The sequence below is a fragment of the Canis lupus genome, chromosome X (genome assembly GCF_048164855.1).
Source record: "Canis lupus baileyi chromosome X, mCanLup2.hap1, whole genome shotgun sequence".
NCBI classification, from domain to species: Eukaryota; Metazoa; Chordata; class Mammalia; order Carnivora; family Canidae; genus Canis; species Canis lupus.
This window is the reverse complement of record NC_132876.1, coordinates 64,385,770-64,410,119: the sequence shown is the minus strand read 5'-3', so window position 1 is coordinate 64,410,119 and position 24,350 is coordinate 64,385,770. Positions and strand designations below refer to the sequence as shown.

Here is a 24,350-nt window from a genome sequence, read left to right as displayed (position 1 = left end):
ATACGTGAAAAAGGACCACCTCCTGATCAGCACAATGGTCCTTCAGAACAAAGTTACATGAAACACAATGATCAAAATGGAACACAGTGATCTAGACTAATGCGCAAAGAAGGAATTCTTGGGAAATGCACCCTACAAATATTTGCCATACATTGCCATCTCTTAAGATCTAATGAATACATATTACTTATTATACTAGATATTAATAGTTCCAAACATGAGAGGTATATCATAGAAACCTCTCATATGTGTCAAATCAAGTTACATTTTGGGAAATGAAAACTAGCAATTGAAATCAAACATGCTGATTTCATTAGGGAAGATGTTTAATCATGTAAACCAGTTTTCTGAAGTTTAAGATTAATTCAATCACCTACACTTTGCCACTGATAATACTCCATGTAACTACTCACAATTTATTATTCTTACACTCTAATCTGTAATAAGAGTTTTCCCAACTAACCTGGTAACAAAACATTGATATGATATCTAAGTAAGTATTAGATTGAATACAAACAATCTCTTATTCTACCATACAGTTGAGACTTGAACAACACAGCTTTGAACTACACAAGTCCACTTGTACATGTAGTTTTTGTAATACACTATATTTTCTCTCCCTTATGATTTTATTCCCTTTTCTGTAGCTTACTTTATTTTAAGAATACAGTATATAATACATACAAAATATGTGTTAATCAACTATTTATATTATTGGTAAGGCTTCCAGTCAATGGTAACTAAAGTATTTTAAAATAAAAAATTTAAAAAGCAATATTCAAGTTAATTGCACAAAATACAATTGGGATAAATGGAAAATCCTAACTCAAGGAATGAAAGGAAAAATCTAAGCATTCTGCCTGTGCTGGAACACAGTTAAACCTAAAATCTCCTTTATAAAAATTTTGAAGTAATGTTCAGGTGGACTTCTGGTGAAGATGGCAGAGTAGGAGGATCCCAGGCTCACCTCATCTTATGGTTACATCTACGTAACAGCCATATCAGTATAAATAAAAAAGAAAATGTTCTAAAGACTGACAAAACAGACTCCACATGAAGAGGGTAGAAAGGGCAAAGACGCAGCGGGAGCCAAAGTGACCTGTGGGTCTGTCAGAGGAAAGGAAGGATGCCACAGGCATATACAGGGAAAGAGAGCAGACCCCAAGCTATACACCCCAGGCATGAAAGACCCACACACCGGGAAGACAAATCTAAGGAACACCTGGCTTTGAAAACCAGAGGGATCTAACTTCCCATGAACTTAAAACTGGTGGGGCTTCACACATGAAATTTTAAAACTCAGCAGGCTCAACTCTGGAAGAACCAGGGAACAATAGAAAATTGAGTCCCCATCCTTAAGAGATAATACAACAAACAACTCCACTGAGATATAGCATACAAACAGCAGTTTGAAAAACACTTAGGGTATACAAGAAGGAGGTTTCTTTATTAACCTCAGAGCATGTGCTGGAAGGACAAGGATCTTTGGGAGACTTCTGCAAGACCACAAAGCTGGCAGATATCATTTCCCTTCCCACTCCCCAGCCTAGATACACATACATACACCTGCAGGAACCAACACAGCACCAACACTCTCCATATACCTTGCTAAAAGTGTGCCCCACCCCCACTATGTCTTCTGTAGACTTACCCCTTCCACACCAACATGGCCTTTAGACAGTTTTCTCAGGTGGCTGCAAGATACCTTCCACAGAGGACTGGTATGAACCTTGCTGGCACCACACACACCCCGCTGCCTCCATATTCCTCTACAGACAGTCCCCACCAACACACCCTTGCCAGGAGATCACCCAAAGAAGTAACACAAACCAGGCAGTGTGCTTACAGCCCCAAGAGTAGCCAGCACCATTCCAAAATGACTCCCACCCTGGGGCAGAAGGAAAGATAAGCATACATATGAGTTCAACTGCAGCCCCAGCAGGGAGCTGAGGGCAGACATCTGGTCTGACAGCAAGCTCAGCCTACCAACAAAAATTTCACAGGAGACAACATGGGGAGAATACCCTTCAGTTCTGAGCTATCGACACAAGATATGAGCTTGACTCAACTCAAGCCCAAGGCAACTACCAGACAGGCCCATAACAACACAAGGACCAAACCCTGCCCACTAGAGTTAAACAGAGCCATTGTAGATGACTGGAATGAAGACAAATGAGGCTCGGCCATAAAATTAGGGTATGTGCAACAAAGACAGGAGACATTCCAGAAGTGTCAAGTTCTGGTGAACAGGGGACATTGCACTACAGGACCTGCTCTTCATAAGACCACTACTTACAAGAGCATGTGTCTAACATATAGAAAGAGACACAGAGAATTGAACAAAATAAGAAAAAGGAATATGTCCCAAATGAAAAAAAATGACAAAATCACAGCAAGAGAGCTAAACAAAACAAGAAGTAATATGCCTAAGGGAAAATTTAATGTAATGGTCATAGAGATACTCACTGGAATTGAGAAAAGAGTAGAGAATTTCACAGAGATGCTCAACAAAGAGGTAAAAAACATAAACAAGAACCAATCAGAAATGAAGAATTCAATAACTGAAACTGAATATACACTAGAAGGAATAAATAATACAACAGAGAAAGTATGGGATCCCTGGGTGGCGCAGCGGTTTAGCACCTGCCTTTGGCCCAGGGCACGATCCTGGAGACCCGGGATCGAATCCCACGTCAGGCTCCCAGTGCATGGAGCCTGCTTCTCCCTCTGCCTGTGTCTCTGCCTCTCTCTCTCTCTGTGTGTGACTATCATAAATAAATAAAAAAATTTTAAAAAAAAGAACAGAGAGGAGGGGAGGAGCAAGATGGCGGAAGAGTAGGGTCTCCAAATCACCTGTCTCCACCAAACTACCTAGAAAACCTTCAAATTATCCTGAAAATCTATGAATTCGGCCTGAGATTTAAAGAGAGACCAGCTGGAATGCAACAGTGAGAAGAGTTCACGCATCTATCAAGGTAGGAAGACGGGGAAAAAGAAATAAAGAAACAAAGGCCTCCAAGGGGGAGGGGCCCTGCGAGGAGCCGGGCTGAGGCCGGGGCGAGTGTCCCCAGGACAGGAGAGCCCCGTCCCGGAGACGCAGGAGCTGCACCGACCTTCCCGGGCGGAAAGGGGCTCGCGGGGAGTTGGAGCAGGACCCAGGAGGGAGGGGATGCCCTCGGGCTCCCCGGGACAGTAACAGCAACTGCGCGCCCAGGAGAGTGCGCCGAGCTCCCTAAGGGCTGCAGCGCGCACGGCGGGACCCGGAGCAGCTCGGGGGGGCTCGGGCGGCGGCTCCGCGGAGGGGGCTGCGCGGCCCGGGAGCGCGAATCCACCAGCGCAGGCTCCGGAGCACAGGGCGCCGGGACACAGCCCAGGATCCGGCCTCCTCCGGGACAGGCAGAGGCCGGGAGGGCCCAGGACAGCGAGGACGCTCCTGCCCCAGCTGAGCAGATCAGCGGCCCCGCCCCGGAGCCTCCAGGCCCTGCAGACGGAGTTCCTGCCGGAGCTGAATCCAGGTTTCCAGAGCTGCCCCGCCACTGGGGCTGTTCCTCCTGCGGCCTCACGGGGTAAACAACCCCCACTGAGCCCTGCACCAGGCAGGGGCACAGCAGCTCCCCCAACTGCTGACACCTGAAAATCAGCACAACAGGCCCCTCCCCCAGAACACCAGCTAGACTGACAACTTCCAGGAGAAGCCAAGGGACTTAAAGAACACAGAATCAGAAGATACTCCCCTGTGGTTCTTTTTTTTTGTTTTGTTTTGTTTTGGTTTTTTTTTGTTTGTTTTGTTTTGTTTTGCTTTTTGATTTGTTTCCTTCCCCCACCCCCCCTTTTTTTTTCTCCTTTCTTTTTCTTTCTCTTTTTCTTCTTTTTTCTTTCGTTTTTTTTTCTCTTCCCCCTTTTTTTTTTCTCTTTCTCTTTTCTTTCCTTCTTTCTCTCCTCTCTTTTTCTCTTTTTCCCAATACAACTTGCTTTTGGCCACTCTGCACTGAGCAAAATGACTAGAAGGAAAACCTCACCTCAAAAGAAAGAATCAGAAACAGTCCTCTCTCCCACAGAGTTACAAAATCTGGATTACAATTCAATGTCAGAAAGCCAATTCAGAAGCACTATTATACAGCTACTGGTGGCTCTAGAAAAAAGTATAAAGGACTCAAGAGACTTCATGACTGCAGAATTTAGAGCTAATCAGGCAGAAATTAAAAATCAATTGAATGAGATGCAATCCAAACTAGAAGTCCTAACGACGAGGGTTAACGAGGTGGAAGAACGAGTGAGTGACCTAGAAGACAAGTTGATAGCAAAGAGGGAAACTGAGGAAAAAAGAGACAAACAATTAAAAGACCATGAAGATAGATTAAGGGAAATAAACGACAGCCTGAGGAAGAAAAACCTACGTTTAATTGGGGTTCCCGAGGGCGCCGAAAGGGACAGAGGGCCAGAATATGTATTTGAACAAATTCTAGCTGAAAACTTTCCTAATCTGGGAAGGGAAACAGGCATTCAGATCCAGGAAATAGAGAGATCCCCCCCTAAAATCAATAAAAACCGTTCAACACCTCGACATTTAATTGTGAAGCTTGCAAATTCCAAAGATAAGGAGAAGATCCTTAAAGCAGCAAGAGACAAGAAATCCCTGACTTTTATGGGGAGGAGTATTAGGGTAACAGCAGACCTCTCCACAGAGACCTGGCAGGCCAGAAAGGGCTGGCAGGATATATTCAGGGTCCTAAATGAAAAGAACATGCAACCAAGAATACTTTATCCAGCAAGGCTCTCATTCAAAATGGAAGGAGAGATAAAGAGCTTCCAAGACAGGCAGCAACTAAAAGAATATGTGACCTCCAAACCAGCTCTGCAAGAAATTTTAAGGGGGACTCTTAAAATTCCCCTTTAAGAAGAAGTTCAGTGGAACAGTCCACAAAAACAAAGACTGAATAGATATCATGATGACACTAAACTCATATCTCTCAATAGTAACTCTGAATGTGAACGGGCTTAATGACCCCATCAAAAGGCGCAGGGTTTCAGACTGGATAAAAAAGCAGGACCCATCTATTTGCTGTCTACAAGAGACTCATTTTAGACAGAAGGACACCTACAGCCTGAAAATAAAAGGTTGGAGAACCATTTACCATTCGAATGGTCCTCAAAAGAAAGCAGGGGTAGCCATCCTTATATCAGATAAACTAAAATTTACCCCAAAGACTGTAGTGAGAGATGAAGAGGGACACTATATCATACTTAAAGGATCTATTCAACAAGAGGACTTAACAATCCTCAATATATATGCTCCGAATGTGGGAGCTGCCAAATATATAAATCAATTATTAACCAAAGTGAAGAAATACTTAGATAATAATACACTTATACTTGGTGACTTCAATCTAGCTCTTTCTATACTCGATAGGTCTTCTAAGCACAACATCTCCAAAGAAACGAGAGCTTTAAATGATACACTGGACCAGATGGATTTCACAGATATCTACAGAACTTTACATCCAAACTCAACTGAATACACATTCTTCTCAAGTGCACATGGAACTTTCTCCAGAATAGACCACATATTGGGTCACAAATCGGGTCTGAACCGATACCAAAAGATTGGGATTGTCCCCTGCATATTCCGGACCATAATGCCTTGAAATTAGAACTAAATCACAACAAGAAGTTTGGAAGGACCTCAAACACGTGGAGGTTAAGGACCATCCTGCTAAAAGATAAAAGGGTCAACCAGGAAATTAAGGAAGAATTAAAAAGATTCATGGAAACTAATGAGAATGAAGATACAACCGTTCAAAATCTTTGGGATGCAGCAAAAGCAGTCCTAAGGGGGAAATACATCGCAATACAAGCATCCATTCCAAAACTGGAAAGAACTCAAATACAAAAGCTAACCTTACACATAAAGGAGCTAGAGAAAAAACAGCAAATAGATCCTACACCCAAGAAAAGAAGGGAGTTAATAAAGATTCGAGCAGAACTCAACGAAATCGAGACCAGAAGAACTGTGGAACAGATCAACAGAACCAGGAGTTGGTTCTTTGAAAGAATTAATAAGATAGATAAACCATTAGCCAGCCTTATTAAAAAGAAGAGAGAGAAGACTCAAATTAATAAAATCATGAATGAGAAAGGAGAGATCACTACCAACACCAAGGAAATACAAACGATTTTAAAAACATATTATGAACAGCTATACGCCAATAAATTAGGCAATCTAGAAGAAATGGACGCATTCCTGGAAAGCCACAAACTACCAAAACTGGAACAGGAAGAAATAGAAAACCTGAACAGGCCAATAACCAGGGAGGAAATTGAAGCAGTCATCAAAAACCTCCCAAGACACAAGAGTCCAGGGCCAGATGGCTTCCCAGGGGAATTTTATCAAACGTTTAAAGAAGAAATCATACCTATTCTCCTAAAGCTGTTTGGAAAGATAGAAAGAGATGGAGTACTTCCAAATTCGTTCTATGAAGCCAGCATCACCTTAATTCCAAAACCAGACAAAGACCCCACCAAAAAGGAGAATTACAGACCAATATCCCTGATGAACATGGATGCAAAAATTCTCAACAAGATACTGGCCAAAAGGATCCAACAGTACATTAAGAAAATTATTCACCATGACCAAGTAGGATTTATCCCTGGGACACAAGGCTGGTTCAACACCCGTAAAACAATCAATGTGATTCATCATATCAGCAAGAGAAAAACCAAGAACCATATGATCCTCTCATTGGATGCAGAGAAAGCATTTGACAAAATACAGCATCCATTCCTGATCAAAACTCTTCAGAGTGTAGGAATAGAGGGAACATTCCTCGACATCTTAAAAGCCATCTATGAAAAGCCCACAGCAAATATCATTCTCAATGGGGAAGCACTAGGAGCCTTTCCCCTAAGATCAGGAACAAGACAGGGATGTCCACTCTCACCACTGCTGTTCAACATAGTACTGGAAGTCCTAGCCTCAGCAATCAGACAACAAAAAGACATTAAAGGCATTCAAATTGGCAAAGAAGAAGTCAAACTCTCCCTCTTCGCCGATGACATGATACTCTACATAGAAAACCCAAAAGTCTCCACCCCAAGATTGCTAGAACTCATACAGCAATTCGGTAGCGTGGCAGGATACAAAATCAATGCCCAGAAATCAATGGCATTTCTATACACTAACAATGAGACTGAAGAAAGAGAAATTAAGGAGTCAATCCCATTTACAATTGCACCCAAAAGCATAAGATACCTAGGAATAAACCTCACCAAAGATGTAAAGGATCTATACCCTCAAAACTATAGAACACTTCTGAAAGAAATTGAGGAAGACACAAAGAGATGGAAAAATATTCCATGCTCATGGATTGGCAGAATTAATATTGTGAAAATGTCAATGTTACCCAGGGCAATATACACGTTTAATGCAATCCCTATCAAAATACCATGGACTTTCTTCAGAGAGTTAGAACAAATTATTTTAAGATTTGTGTGGAATCAGAAAAGACCCCGAATAGCCAGGGGAATTTTAAAAAAGAAAACCATATCTGGGGGCATCACAATGCCAGATTTCAGGTTGTACTACAAAGCTGTGGTCATCAAGACAGTGTGGTACTGGCACAAAAACAGACACATAGATCAGTGGAACAGAATAGAGAATCCAGAAGTGGACCCTGAACTTTATGGGCAACTAATATTCGATAAAGGAGGAAAGACTATCCATTGGAAGAAAGACAGTCTCTTCAATAAATGGTGCTGGGAAAATTGGACATCCACATGCAGAAGAATGAAACTAGACCACTCTCTTGCACCATACACAAAGATAAACTCAAAATGGATGAAAGATCTAAATGTGAGACAAGATTCCATCAAAATCCTAGAGAAGAACATAGGCAACACCCTTTTTGAACTCGGCCATAGTAACTTCTTGCAAGATACATCCACGAAGACAAAAGAAACAAAAGCAAAAATGAACTATTGGGACTTCATCAAGATAAGAAGCTTTTGCACAGCAAAGGATACAGTCAACAAAACTCAAAGACAACCTACAGAATGGGAGAAGATATTTGCAAATGACATATCAGATAAAGGGCTAGTTTCCAAGATCTATAAAGAACTTATTAAACTCAACACCAAAGAAACAAACAATCCAATCATGAAATGGGCAAAAGACATGAACAGAAATCTCACAGAGGAAGACATAGACATGGCCAACATGCATATGAGAAAATGTTCTGCATCACTTGCCATCAGGGAAATACAAATCAAAACTACAATGAGATACCACCTCACACCAGTGAGAATGGGGAAAATTAACAAGGCAGGAAACAACAAATGTTGGAGAGGATGCGGAGAAAAGGGAACCCTCTTACACTGTTGGTGGGAATGTGAACTGGTGCAGCCACTCTGGAAAACTGTGTGGAGGTTCCTCAAACAGTTAAAAATATACCTGCCCTATGACCCAGCAATTGCACTGTTGGGGATTTACCCCAAAGATACAAATGCAATGAAACGCCGGGACACCTGCACCCCGATGTTTATAGCAGCAATGGCCACGATAGCCAAACTGTGGAAGGAGCCTCGGTGTCCAACGAAAGATGAATGGATAAAGAAGATGTGGTTTATGTATACAATGGAATATTACTCAGCTATTAGAAATGACAAATACCCACCATTTGCTTCAACGTGGATGGAACTGGAGGGTATTATGCTGAGTGAAGTAAGTCAGTCGGAGAAGGACAAACATTATATGTTCTCATTCATTTGGGGAATATAAATAATAGTGAAAGGGAATATAAGGGAAGGGAGAAGAAATGTGTGGGAAATATCAGAAAGGGAGACAGAACGTAAAGACTGCTAACTCTGGGAAACGAACTAGGGGTGGTAGAAGGGGAGGAGGGCGGGGGGTGGGAGTGAATGGGTGACGGGCACTGGGTGTTATTCTGTATGTTAGTAAATTGAACACCAATAAAAAATAAATTAAAAAAAAAAAAAAAAAAGAACAGAGAAAGTAGAAGAATAGACCACTGACCTACAGGACAGGGTAATGGAAAGCAATCAAGCTGAACAGAAGGGAGAAAAAAATAATAAAAAATGAAAATAAAAAAATATATATATAAAAATAAAAATAAAAAATAAAAAAAAAATTTTTTAAAAATGAAAATAGATTTAGGCCACAAAGTAACACAACAAGCATGGTAAGAGGAACATTCTAAGGACCCCAGAAAGACATGAAAAAGAAAAAGGGGCAGAAAAATTACTTGAAGTAATAATAGCTGAAAAATCTTCACAAATCCGGGGAGAGAAACATACATCCAGATTCAGCAGACACAGAGTCCCCAATAAAATCAACCCAAGAAGGTCCACACCAAGGCATACAGTAATTAAAACAGCAAAATGTAGTGATAAAAAGAGAATTTTAAAAAGAATGGGAGAAAACAGGTACATGCAAGGGAAATTCCATAAAGATATGAACAGTTTTCAGAAGAAACTTTGAAGGCTAGAAGAGACTGGCATGACAAATTCAAAGTGCTGAAGGAAAACAAAACTGCAACCAAGAATAATCTCTCCAGCAAGACAATCATTTAGAATAGGAGAGATAGAGTTTCATAGACAAATAACATTAAATGAATTCATCTAAATCAGCCATACAAGAAATATTAAAGGGAATTCTCTGAGTGGAAAGGTAAGATCATAATAAGAAAAGTAGGCAACATTAAAGCAGTAAAAAGTATGTCAATAAAAATCAGTCAAGGGATTTGCAAAACAGAAGGAAATATAAAAACACCATATATCTAAAACATGGGGGAGGGGAGACAGAGTAACAATTTAGTGCTTTTAGAATGGATTCAAACTTAAGCAACCATTAACTTAATATAGACTGCTACATGCAGATGTTATATATAAAACTAATGACAACCACAAACAAAAAACCACTGATGTGCAAGAAAACAAAGAGAAAGAAATCCAAGCACATCACTAATGAAAGCCAGCAAACAATTAGAGAAGAGATCAAGAGAAAAAAGGAACAGAGAAAAACTACAAAAACAAGCATAAAACAACAAAATTGCAATACATGCCTACCAATAAATACTTTGAATGTGAATGGACTAAATGCTCCAATCAAAAGATGCAAAACGACTAAAATGGAGAAGACCCATCTATATGATACCAAAAGACTCACATCTGACATAAAAACACATGTAGACTGAAAGGGAAGGGATGGAAAAACATTCATCATACAAATAGATGTAAAAAGAAAACCAAGTAGCAATACTTGTAATGGAAAAAACAGACTTTAAAACAAAGATTTTAACGAGACAAAAAAGGATACCATTTAATCATAAACAGTACAACCCAAAAATAAGGTATAATCATAAATGTTTATGAACCCAACATTGGAGCACCCAAAAACATAAAACAGCTAATAACAAACAGAAGTATTCAATAGCTACACAATAATAGAAGAGGACTTTAACTCCCCACTTACATCAATGCATAGTCATTCAAAGAGAAATCAACATGAAAACAGTGGCTTTAAAGGACACATTGGACAAGATGGATCTAACAGATTTATTCAGAATATTCCATCCTAAAAAAGAACACAATTCTTTGCACATGCACATGGAACATTCTCCAGAATAGATCACGTTAGGCCACAAAACAAATCTTAACAAATTCAAAAAGATCGAAGTCATACCAGGCATCTTTTCCAACCACAATGGTATGAAACTAGAAATCAACCACAAGAAAAAATCTAAAATAAACACAAATACATGGAGGTTAAATACACGCTACTAAACAATGAATGTGTCAACCAAGATATCAAAGAGGAAATCAAAAAATGCAAGGATACAAATGAAAATGAAACCACAAGGCTCCAAAAACTTTGGCGTGCAGCAAGAGGAAAGTTTATAACAATACAAGCCTATCTTAAGAAACATGAAAAAACTCAAATAAACAACATAACCTTATACCTAAAAAAGCTACCAAAAAAAAAAAAAAAAAAGAACAGATGAAACCCAAAACCTGTGGTAGGGGGATCCCTGGGTGGCGCAGCGGTTTGGCGCCTGCCTTTGGCCCAGGGCGCGATCCTGGAGACCCAGGATCGAATCCCACATCGGGCTCCCGGTTCATGGAGCCTGCTTCTCCCTCTGCCTGTGTCTCTGCCTCTCTCTCTCTCTGTAACTATCATAAATAAATAAAAATTTAAAAAAAAAAAAACCTGTGGTAGGAAGAACCAATAAAGTTTAGAGCATAAATAAAATACAAACCAAAAAACAAAAAACAAACAAAAAAAAACAATGGATCAATGAAACCAGAAGCTGGTTCTTTGAAAATATCACAAAACTGATAAACCTTCAGCCAGACACATCAAAAAAATGAGAGGGCTCAGGCAGCCCGGTGGTTCAGCAGTTTAGCGCCGCCTTCAGCCCAGGGCCGATCGTGGAGACCCCGGATCGAGTCCCATGTCGGGCTCCCTGCAGGGAGCCTGCTTCTCCCTCTGCCTGTGTCTCTGCCTCTCTCTCTCTCTGTGTCTCTCATGAATAAATAAATAAAATCTTTAAAAAAATGAGAGGGCTCAAATGAAAATCAAAAATGAAAGAGGAGAAACAATAACGGACAACACAGAAATAGAAAGGATTGTAAGAGGATATTATGAAAAACTATATGCTAACAAATTGAACAAAATAGAAGAAATTGAGTAATTTCTAGGAACATTTAACTTTCCAAACCTTCACTGCAAAGAAATTAAACATTTGAACAGATCGACTGCCAACAGTGAAATTGAATAAGTAAGCAAAAAACTCCCAGCAAACTAAAGTCCAGGACCACATGGCTTCACAGGTGAATTCTAAATATTTTAAGAAGTTAATACCCAATTCTCCTCAAATTATTCCAAAAAATGGAAGATGAAGGAAAGGTTCCAAATTCATTCTAAGAGGCCAGCATTACTCTGATACAAAAACCTGATTAAAAAAGGGAACTACGGGGGGAGTAGCCCCGGTGGCGCAGCGGTTTAGTGCCACCTGCAGCCCAGGGTGTGATCCTAGAGACCCGGGATCAAGTCCCACATCAGGCTCCTTGCATGGAGCCTACTTCTCCCTTGCCTGTGTCTCTGCCTCTGTGTTTGCGTGTGTGTGCCTCATGAATAAATAAATAAAATCTTAAAAAAAGGGGGGGGGGACTACGGGCCAGTATCTCTGAAGAACATAGATGCAAAAATCCTCCAGAAAATACTAGCAAACAGACTCCAACAATACATTAAAAAAATCATTCACACAATCAGGTAAGATTTATTCCTGGGCTGCAAGTGAGATTCATATTTGCAAATCAACCAATATGATACGTCACATCAATAAGAGAAAGCATAAGAATCATATGATCAGGGCAGCCTAGGTGGCTCAGTGGTTTAGCGCCACCTTCAAGCCAGGGCCTGATCCTGGAGACCCAGGATCAAATGCTACATCAGGCTCCCTGCAGGGAGCCTGCTTCTCCCTCTGCCTGTGTCTCTGCCTCTCTCTCTCTGTGTCTCTCATGAATAAATAAATAAAATATTAAAAAAAAGAATCATATGATCGTTTCAATAGATGCAAAAATAGCATTTGACAAAGTATAAAATCCATTCATAATTAAAAAAAAACTCTCAAAAAATAGATTTAGAAGGAATATACCACAACACGATAATGGCCATATATGAAAAACTAAAAGCTAATGTCATACTCCATGATGAAAACTAAGAGCTTTCCCCCTAATATCAGAAACAAGACAAGGATATCCATTCAAACCACTTTTATTCAACATGGTACTGGAAGTCCTAACCACAGCAATCAGACAACAAAAAAATAAAAGGCATCCAAATTGGTAAGGAAGAACTAAAACTCATAATTTGCAGATGACATAATACCATACATAGAAAACCCTAAAGACTCCATCAAAAAACTACTAGAATTGATAGATTAATTCAGTAAGGTCACATGATACAAAATCAATGTACAGAAAATCACTGCATTTCTATACACTAATAATGAAATAGAAGTTAAGAAAACTGTCCTGACATTTGCACCAAAATAATAAAATACCTAGGAATAAAGTTAACCAAGGAGGTAAAAGAACTATACTTTGAAAACCATAAAACACTGATGAAAGAAATGGAAGATGACACAAACAAATGGAAAGATATTCCATGCTCGTGGACTGGGAGAACAAATATTATTAAAATTAAAATCTACAGATTTAATGCAATCCCTGTCAAAATACCAACAGCATTTTTCACAGAACTAGAACAAATAATCTTAACATTTGCATGGAATAAAAAAAATACTCTGAATAGCCAAAACTTGAGGTATCGCAATCCCAGATTTCAAGATATACTACAAAGCTGGAGTAATCAGAAGAGTATGGTACTGGCACAATACAGACACATAGCTCAAGAGAACAGGAAAGAAAGACCAGAATTAAGCTCAACATTATATGGTTAATTAATTTTCAACAAAATTAATTTTTTTCAACAGAGGCAAGAATATGCAACAGGAAAAAGTCTCTTCAACAAATACTGTGGAGAAAATTGGACAGCAACATACAAAGGAATGGAACTGGACCACTTTCTGAAACCATACACAAAAATAAATCAAAATGGATTAAAGACCTAAATGTAAGACCTGAAACCATAAAAATCCTAGGAGAGAGGATAGGCAGTTATTTCTCTGACAACCACTGTAGCAACATTTTTCTAGATATGTCTTCTGAGGCAAGGTAAACAAAAGCAAAAATAAACTACTGGAACTACATTAAAATAAAATGCTTCTGCACAGCAAAGGAAACAACAAAACTAACAGACAACCTACAGAATAGGAGAAGATACTTGCAAACGATATATCCAATAAAGGATTAGTATCCACAATACATAAAAAACTTCTACAACTCAGCACCAAGAAACTCCACAAATAACCCAATTAAAAATGGACAAAAGACATAAACAGTCATCTTTCCAAAGAAAACATAAAAATGACCAATAGACATATGAAAAGATGCTCAACATCACTCATCATCAGGGAAATGTAAATCAAAACCACAATGAAATATCATCTCACATCTGTCAGAATGCCTGAAATCAAAGACACAAGAAATAAAAAGTGTTGGTGAGGATGTGGAGAAAAAGGAATCTGTTGGTGGAAATGCAAACGGGTGCAGCCCCTGTGGAACATAGTATGAACATTCCTCAAAAACTAAAAACAAAATTAACATATGATTCAGTAATTCTGCCAGTATTTAACCAAAGAATAGAAATCCACTAATTCATGAAGATGTAAGCATGCATATGTTTATTGCAGCATTATTTACAATACCTAAATTATAGAAGCAACTCAAGTGTCCAGTGATAGATGGATAAAGATGTGGCATGTATATACACAGTGGAGTATTACTCAGCCATAAAAATGAATGAAATCTTACTATTTGCAACATGTATGGATCAAGAGAGCATAATGCTAAGTAAGTCAGAGAAAGACAAATACCTTATGATTTTACTCATACGTAGAATTTAAGAAACAAAACAAATGAACAAAGGAAAAAAGACAAAAAAACAGACACTTAACTATAGAGAACAAACTGATGGTTACCAAAGGGAAGGGACAAGATGGTTGAAACAGGTGAAGGGGATTAAGAGTACACTTATTGCAATGAGTACTAATATACAGACTTGCTGAGCCACTATATATAGTACAACCTGAAATCAATATAACACTGTATGCTACATGTATTGGTTAAATTAATTAATTAAGCAAGCATGCTGGAGTTAGAATATAAATAATTTTTTTAATGAATGAATGAATAAGTTTGCTTAACATGTCCCTGGTTAACTGACAGGTTTACTGACTTAAAATGAAGTGACACATGCACATTTATTATACAACTGATTTTTAGGAACTGCAACAGTGATAAAAATTATTTTTATAATTCTAATTTTGGGGGGGTATTACTAACTGGTTGACCCAAACCCTAACTGTCCTAGTCTCTATCTCCTCAAGGTAAGGTAATTCATCTACTTTTTGGATTTTTATTTTGTTATTGTTATAGACAGAAACATCTGTTCATGTGATTAGAAAAAATTGACAAGCATCAGCAATGGGTTTAATGATGTAAATTTAATTTTCAGAGAATTCACTAGACAAAAAGTTAATCTGTCCAATTTAAAAAGTCATATGCAGGGGTGCCTGGCTGTCTCAGCTGGAAGAGCATGCAACTCTTGATCTTGGGGTTGTGAGTTTGAGCCCCACACTGGGTGCAGAGATTACATAAAAAGTCATATGCATGGCAAGGCAGTTAAAACTTCCACACACTATGTTATAGCAGCACCAAGCACACATCTCCATTACATGAATATATACTTACTGAACGACTGACAGAGGTCTGATTTTCCTTCATAAACTACTGTTTATTACTCCAGAAAAATCACTAAACATTGGTAAAGAAATTCTGTTATCTACCCAACAAACCTGGTATATCAGATACAGAATACTAACAATATTTGAAATACTTTCCAATAATGGCATAAGAATAAATGAAGGCAGGCTTTCTAGCAAATCTTTAAAGAATTTTTAAATGGCCTTTGCCTAAACAGTAACCTTGCATTTGATTGGCTTCAAGGAAAACAATGTAGGTATTCAAGAGGATAAAAGTACAAATTATGAATTTATGTATTTTTGCATACCTGAAGATTGGCAAAATCCAGTATGTGAAGATAGCACTAAATTTTCAGTCACAGGCTTAATTTTCTGCTCATCACTGCTTCCCTCGCCTACAGAATTCTGATCATCATCTCCTATATCAGAAGAAGATGATGATGTAATGTCAGCTTGCTTCCTTTTAGTGCTTGTTCTTAGGGAGTTTCTCATTTTCTCCTTGACATTGACTGTCTTCTTTTTTGCTGAAGTTCTCTGTTTCTTTAGCTTTTTATTGTCTTCAGAACTTTCCTCACCATCAGAAGATGATGAGCCAATATGTACTTCCTTGGTATTTCTCTTTGAATTTAAATTTCTTCTTTCATTCAGTTCTATTCTATTCAGTCTCTTATCAGAAGAATCACAACCGTCTTCTTTCATGGAATATTTCTCAGTATCAGATGATGAACAATCTTGTCTCTTCCTTGAACTCTTTTCAGACAAGTTACATCTTTTCTTCACTCTATTGGATGCCCCATTCTTACTCTTTTTATCTTCTGAAGAATCACAACTATCTCTTTTTCCCTGTAATTTCTCAGCATTATCAGATACTTCACCTTTCTTTTTAGAAGTTTTATCTTTTGTTTTTTTACTTTTCTTTTCTCCATAAGTTGTATCATTCTTATTTTGTTTTATACCTTTAGGAAAAGGAGAAACAACTTCTCCCTCGGGTAGTTTCTCAGTGCTATCAGATGATGATTCATACTGTTGTTCCATCTTAATTGTACTTTTCTTCAAGTCTGTAGTTTTCTTTTCTTTTACTTCAGTTCCCTTTTTACTCTGCTTTTTATCATCTTCAGAGGATTCATCACTCTGTTCTTTCTTTGGGAAATTCTCAAGAATGTCAGATAAGCCTGCCTGTACTTTCTTACACATTTTAGTTTTCAAATGCTTACTCTTTTCTTTAGTTTCAGCAACCTTTTTATCTTCTGGAGAATTAAAACTAGCCTCCTTTCCTGAAGGCAGCTTATCAGCACCATCAGAAGAAACACCTGACTGTTGATTCTTAGAGATTTGATCTCTTAAGTCCATGTTTGTTCTGTCTTTATCAATTGTGCCTTCAGCTGAAGAGAAATTCTCTCTCTCTTGTTTCCTTTCAGCATCATCAGATGATCCTTCATGGGCAGTCTTCAAATTTTTCTGCCCTTGATTATCCATTCCTTTTTTTCTGTGTTTTTCATCTTCAGAAGAATCATAGTCTTCTTTATTTGGAACTCTTTTTTTGGTTGTTCTGGCAGCCCCAATTTTACTCATGCTTTTTATCTCTTTTTCTAATTCTGAGTCATAATTGGACGATTCAGACTGGTTTTGTCGTTTCTTTTTAGAAATTATAGATCTTTTAGCTGATTTGCCTTTTTTAATGTCATAATCTGAACCAGAAGTAGAACTTTTTCGTTTCCTTTTTCCTTTATCATCTTTCCCTGTTTGGGTCTTTAAATCATATAAAGTCTTCTCGTGATTTGTATGAGTTTCATTAATATCAGTATCTGAAGAAGAACTGTGACTCATCCTGGATACCTCTTTGAGGATTGCTAACATTTCATCAGAATCTGAATTCTGATCCACAATCTCTGACTGCTTAGATTTAGGCAATTTATTAGGTTTAGGATTATTTATAGCACTGTCAGAAGAATTTCGCTTATCCTTTTTTCTCATTGGAACTGATAGGTTTTGTTTCTCCTTAACTATTTCATTACTTTCTTCATCTGAATTAGATGTTGGAGGATTGGTTTCTGTCTGTCGCCTCAAGGGTGTGGTCTTTACACGTGGAGATCTTCGAAGATCAGATTCTTCTGAGAGTAATGGAACTTCACTTTCAAACAAATGCTCATTATCATTCTTTTCCTGTCCAAGTCCACAGTTCTCTGGCTTAGGGTTCAGACCAGAACTTTTATAGCCATCTTTATCTTGTGGTACTTCCTGACAATCAGCACCTTTAATTGGAGAATTAGAAAGGGAAACAGGAGTGAGTTTAACATATAATTCTTTAGTTACTTTAGCTGTAGTTTTTGATTTAATACCTCCTCTGTTGTCTTTGGAAGTAATATTTAATTTTACAGAAGAATTCTCCAGTTCTTGCTCAGTTCCACTATTGCCATCTCCCTGATTATCTGTTGAACTCTGAACTTCCATAGCTGTCTCAAGATTCTCAAAAATGTCTTCTGGAACTGAGGAAGGAACAGAAACAATATCCATGTCTAAATCTTCAGAAGTGTTAGCAGGTTCATACTGAGGTTCTTCTTTTTTATCAGATTTCTTATGTTCACCACTGACACTTTTATTTGCTCTTTGTTCCTGTACTGTATTACTCTGATCCATGTGCTCACTATCCACCTGCTTTCTTGACAGTTTAGCTTCGGATTTTGAAATATCCTTCCTTTCCAAAGCACCGGGTTTTTCTCCTTTTCGTACTTTTGTTTCAGACTTAGCATCTATGACCTTATGCTCTTTGGTATTTTTCTCTTTGTTTAGAGCATCCAAAGCTCGAATCTCTGAATTCAAATCTTCTTCTAATGCAAGATGAGCTTTCTTGATATCAGCCAACACAGATTTAAAAGCCTTAAGCTGACGTAACTTTGTAGCAGAATTGATTTCTGAATTATCTGCTGCCTGCTTCAAAAATTTCACATAACTGGAGTTCATGTTAGTTGTAGTCTCAATCAGTTTTTTTGCCTTCTTAATCATCTCTTTGGGCACAATTAGTGCTGAATAAGAGTAGGTTACTGAACCAGAACATGAATCATCTAATTTCTTTTCTTCTCCATTACAATTGGAACTATTTTTCTTTGGAGAGAATCTGGGTGTATGGTCATATACTTTATTACTCTTTTCATTGTCAACTTTTATCTTCTTTTTATTTTGTTGCAACAACTGTTCTAAATTTTCAAATACACTATTACATGCAGTGACCAAGTCCAACAAAGGTTCTGGGTGACAAATATAGCAATACCACTGGTTGTTTTCATCCATTATTGTAGAGAGTTCTTTTCGGCCAAGGTTGCGCAGAATGCATTTCTTGCAGAAGGCATTATGGCAAAAGTCACAACAAATCAAGTTTCCACCTTCTGCACACCACCTGAAATTATTTAAAAGATGAAAATATTATTCTAAAATGAAACTCACTTTAAATTTTTCCATTATTAAAGAAATTTAAATTTTCCTGCCAGGAACTTTAATAGTAAAGTACTTTGGGTCACCTGCTTATTCTTTACCGGAAACCTAAAACAGACATAAACCTAAGGTTTTGTGAAAAAGAATAACCATCCATTAAAGACATCAATGATGATACTATAAAAAATGGATCTAATAACATACTATGTAAGAATTTCCCCCCATAAGAAGCAGGCAATACTGAGTTTTAGTTCATCTTGATTTATTACCTACCTACATTGTTCATCCATTCCATCAGAGTCTCGGCTAATATCATCACTCATGTAATATTTAAAGCAATTCTATTAAAAGAAAAGGGGAAGGGGACATTTTATATTCAAAATGGATAGCATTCATAAATGACAAAAACTTTATTTTTAAGTCATTAAAAAAAGTAAAGGCAATGTGTGTGTATTTATATGTTTTAGAGAATCAAAGCAAACTACTACCTTATCCAATACTAGTATTTTACAGACATAGGAATATCTCAGTAAATTAATCCCTTGAAATATATTCCCATATCATCAAGTATCACTATTCCTTATATAAAGTTTATAAAAGATTTTGGTAAAGCAAGTTTCTGATTTCATAATACTAGCTACTAAACCTCTACATAAAATGTATTAGGTGTTGCTGCTACTTAACGTATTTAGTAGCCTTCATATATAGACAGCTACCATGCGTACAGCTAAGAAACATTATCCTACATTAAGATACATTCTCTTTGGGCAGCCCGGGTGGCTCAGCGGTTTAGCACCGCCTTCAGCCCAGGGCGTGATCCTGGAGACTGGGATCAAGTCCCACGTCAGGCTCCCTGCATGGAGCCTGCTTCTCCCTCTGCCTGTGTCTCTGCCTCTCTCTGCCTCTCTCTCCCTCTCTCTCTTATGAATAAATAAATAAAATCTTTAAAAAAAAGATGCATTCTCTTTAAATCTCAAAACATAGGCAAGATAGGGAAGTATTACACCCAACTTGAGAGAAAAGGCTAATACATAAGTAAATTTCCTCCAGTCATACAATTAGGTGACAGGCAAAGCTGGTATTCAAATCCAAGTCTGACTGACTTTAAAATCATTTTCACTAAGTCTGAAGAAAGGGAAGGTTCCATGCCTACTGATGACAGTACTGATTACCAAAACAAATTAGGTTCAACAGATTGGTCCTTAGAAAAACCCAATTATATATATTTGAAGAAAAAGGAAATACACATTACAAATCTAGCAATATAAAAGTCAGCTATCCCATTTTAAAACTAGAAGTTACAACATGTCCCCTAAATAGGCTTCTGGCTGAATTCAAAGAATGGAGGGACACAAATTGCTAGAGGGAAAAGTAAATTTAGTCCACTTAAGTAGGTCTATATCAAAAATTCATACAATAGAAGACCTAGATAGAACTGCAACTCAGGAAAATCTGGTTTGCCCCAGCATTTCAAGGAGGCATTCTGTTGGGAAACAAACTAACACAGAATTAATCTTAGCAGTAATGAGTTAGGGAAATCATAACCTTGATATTATAGATATTTAAAATTAACTCCAAGATATTACTAATAAAAGAGTAATTTATTATTTAGACTGTTAAAACTATCTTCAACACATAAGAGACATTTTTAACTCTATCATCTTGAACTCACGCCAAAACCCTGCCCCATGCAGAAAGTTTAGATTTGGGTAATTAGAATACATAAGAGGGAAGGTTATAGGGATGCCTGGATGGCTCAGCGGTTGAGCTTCTTCCTGTGGCTCAGGGCGTGATCTCAGAGTCCCAAGATCTAGACCCATACATCAGGCTTCCTGCATGGAGCCTGCTACTCCCTCTGCCTGTGTCTCTGCCTCTCAATCTCTCTCTCTCTCTCTATCTCATGAATAAATAAATAAAATCTTTAAATAAAAAAGAGGGAAGGTTATACAATATACATGTGCATACACATATACTCTTAAGATTTGCCAACACACCATGCTCTCCTTCACTCACTAGCCTTTGGATACCAAGTTGCCTCTGTTTACAATATGCTGAGTCAATCTCACTTCACCAGGCTAATTCCTATTTATATTTAGATGCCAGCTTATATTATCTACATTATAAAGACCTCCCTACCCAACTCCAAAGTACACAGGCTTCCTGAATGTTCCCATACTCCACAATACTTCCCCTACCATGGCACTTAATGGGCTTTTTGTAATGTCTGTCCTCTCCACTACAATATAAGCCCTCCAAAAACAGAGACCATTTCCATCTCCTTCATCACTATGCACCAAAAGTCTGACACCATAAACCAAAAGTCTAACACACAGTAAACATTCAGATATTTGTGGAATGAATTATAAACAGATCATTACATACCTTACAAATAAGTACTTGCAGTGAAGGATGTCTATAAATGGAATCTTTCTGAAAATGATTGACCTGTTGTCCACAAGCTGTGCAGCTCACAATCCCATGAAGCCCATCTTCTAGGAGAAAGGAGTCACCATTATTGAGACATACACACACACACACATAAAAAAAAAGATATTTACTTTAGTCAGCATTTTGCAATTTTCATATTGGAAATTAAATACTTGATAATCCTTAGAAAAGTTGACATTGTGGACACAAAAGGTTAATAATTTTATAGACTTACTAAAAACATGACAATCATGGCAAATTCCAGAACTACAAATCCTAATCTGTCTCCTTTTACAGATGCAAATCCTATTTCTCACAATAACTTGATAAAACATGAAGAGACTCCATAAGAGAAGTTCTAAAAATAGGGTCAAGAGCTCTTTTCACTTTGCTATTGCCTTGCAAATAAATTATCAGTTCTTAAAGAATGGGGAAGCCAGTGACATATGTGGAATAGTCTTTTCCTTATACTTAAAAGTTAGGTATGCCATTAATTTTTTACCCTCAAAATGAATATGTCAGCACAGACTCTTCCAATATAGTATGTGAAAACCTGATAATTTTAAATTACCAATTTCTTACCTCAGATTGACTTCAATACTATCCATAATCCCCACTACCCTATCTTATATGTGTATTTCACTATCCATTCAATGTCAGCACTGTCTACTATTTCCAATTAAGGACAAATAAGACTTGCAGAAATATCTATCCATCCTGAGAGCAAAACCTGAAAATGACTTGGAAGATGAGGGAGGAAGAGCCCCATTCCACAGTGTCTACCGGAAAACAGTCTGAAGATGACCCAATGCAACAAAGAGGAAATCTCTCCTACCTCACTCTCACCCCTAGTCCTGCTTAGAGCAGTGCTTCACAATCTGACCTAAACATCAGAATCATCTGAAGAAACTTTTTAAAAGCAGAGACAGCCATTCCCACCCCTGATCTACTGAATGAGAATCTACTAAACTTTATTTTTTTTTAGTTTTACAGAGATTCTGATGTGCAACCAAGATCTTGATACAAGTAAAATGGTAGATTATGATTCCAAACAGGCCAATGAAAATGCCTGCATTCACAAATAAAAAGGAGAGACAATTAAAAGAATAAGCTATATCTATCTCTAAATAAAAGACAAAACAATACACACATTTCTAACCTTTCAATTTTCTTTTTTTTTTTAAAGATTTTATTTATTTATTCATGAGAATACACAGAGAGGAAAGAGAGAGAGGCAGAGACACAGGTAGAGGGAGAAGCAGGCTCCATGCAGGGAGCCTGACGTGGGACTCGATCCCAGGTCTCCAGTATCACGCCCTGAGCTGTAGGCGGCGCTAAACTGCTGAGCCACCGGGGCTGCCCCCTTTCAATTTTCTATTTTGTTTTTTTCTTATTCTTTAGGTCCAAAGCACCACGGACCCAAACATTATGACAAATATTCCTATTTGCAGAAGTTAAAAAAGTTTTACGAGTTTTAACAGCACCATCATACTTTTCAGGACAATATGGAGAATTTGAAGACTCACTATATAAGTTTCTAGTATTTTATTATTATACTGTCCCATATTAATGTTTGATCTTGAGTACTCATATATTCTGTATTTGTTTTAACAGAAACAAATGCATAGTGTGCTTCATTTCAATAGTGACTGCATTAAGATACACTAACAAGACAAAAGCTAGACTATGAATGTTCATCCAATGTTAACATAATAAATATTAAGCTTATTTTATGTACTTTTGCAATATATCAAAAACTAAACAAAACTAAGTGATCCTTTGGAGAATTTCTCCCACATATGCACAAAAAATCATATACACGGTATTCATTGCACACTAAGTAGGAAAACGGAAAACTTTGAAAACAAAAAATTGGAAATAACTTCCATTTGGGAAATGGACAGTTTACTCATTTAACAAAATTCTACATAGCAGTGGAAAATAAAAAACCAGCCGTACCTTCACTGAGATGGACACACTTCAAAAGCAATGCTGAATGTGAAATGTTGAAAAGAATAAACACAGGATACTACTTTGTATATTTTAAGTGAACAATAAATGCTTTATGAATAAACATGTGTAAGAAAAATATAAAAACATACACATGCACAGAAACTTCAAAATATTCATTATTAGAGGGATAGGAGGGAAAGCCTAGGTGGCTTAGCGATTGGGTGCCTGCCTTTGGCCCAGGGCGTGATCCTGGAGTCCCGGGATCAAGATCCGCATCGGGCTCCCTGCATGGAGCCTGCTTCTCTCTCTGTCTATGTCTCTGCTTCTCTCTGTGTGTCTCTCATGAATAAATAAATAAATTTTTAAAAAATGGAGAGGAGGAGGAGGAAATGGAGAAGTAAGACTGAACCAATATTTAAGTGGGATGTGAAGCCAATATTGAATAATGGTGAAATGTTATTTTATGTATTTGTTTCTACATATATACACTTTACATTTTTATTTTTAGTTGTGAGATATCTTAATGATTATAATATAGTGTATAAATGGAAGAGGCATCTTCATAGGAGTTCAACACATTTTAACAGATCCAAAGAGAAAATTCTATAAAATATTAATATAAAAAACTGAAGATGACACAAAGAAATGAAGACATTCCATTCTAATGGATTGCAAGAACAAGTATTATTAAAATGTCTATAACTACTCAAAGCAATTTACACATTTAATGCAATCCTTAAAAAATACAAACAGCATTTTTTCACAGAGCTAGAACAATCCTAAAGTTGATATGGAATCACAAAGACCCCCAAATAGCCAAACCAATCTTGAAAATGAAAACCAAAGCTGAAGGTAACACAATTCCAGACTTAAATTATTTACAAAGCTGTGGTAATCAAAACAGCATGGTACTGGCAGAAAAACAGACACAAAGATCAATAGAAGAAAAGAGAAAACCCAGAAGTAAGACCATAATTATATAGTCAATCTTTGACAAAGCAAGAAACACTATCTAGTGGGGAAAAAGACAGTCTCAACAAAAGAAAGAAAAGAAAAGAAAAAAAGAAAAGAAAGAAAAGAAAAGAAAAGAAAAGAAGGAAGGAAGGAAGGAAGGAAGGAAGGAAGGAAGGAAGGAAGGAA

At 37.6% G+C, this 24,350-nt stretch overlaps 1 protein-coding gene across 10 annotated transcripts in view; it reads right to left on the bottom strand.

The window, feature by feature from the left end:
• The window catches only part of ATRX (ATRX chromatin remodeler), a 333,086-nt gene that overhangs the window by 197,288 nt on the left and 111,448 nt on the right, over positions 1-24,350 (bottom strand). For 5 of the 10 annotated variants that reach the window (XM_072816168.1, XM_072816162.1, XM_072816170.1 and 2 more), the window contains 3 exons: positions 21,213-21,319; positions 19,104-19,171; positions 15,710-18,795 (listed from right to left, as the gene is read on the bottom strand). In XM_072816168.1, coding sequence (XP_072672269.1) covers positions 15,710-18,795; positions 19,104-19,171; positions 21,213-21,319 — 3,261 coding nt within the window. Of the gene's footprint in view, positions 1-15,709; positions 18,796-19,103; positions 19,172-21,212; positions 21,323-24,350 lie in introns of all 10 variants that reach the window. The other 5 variants (XM_072816161.1, XM_072816165.1, XM_072816159.1 and 2 more) reach the window with 1 other exon arrangement.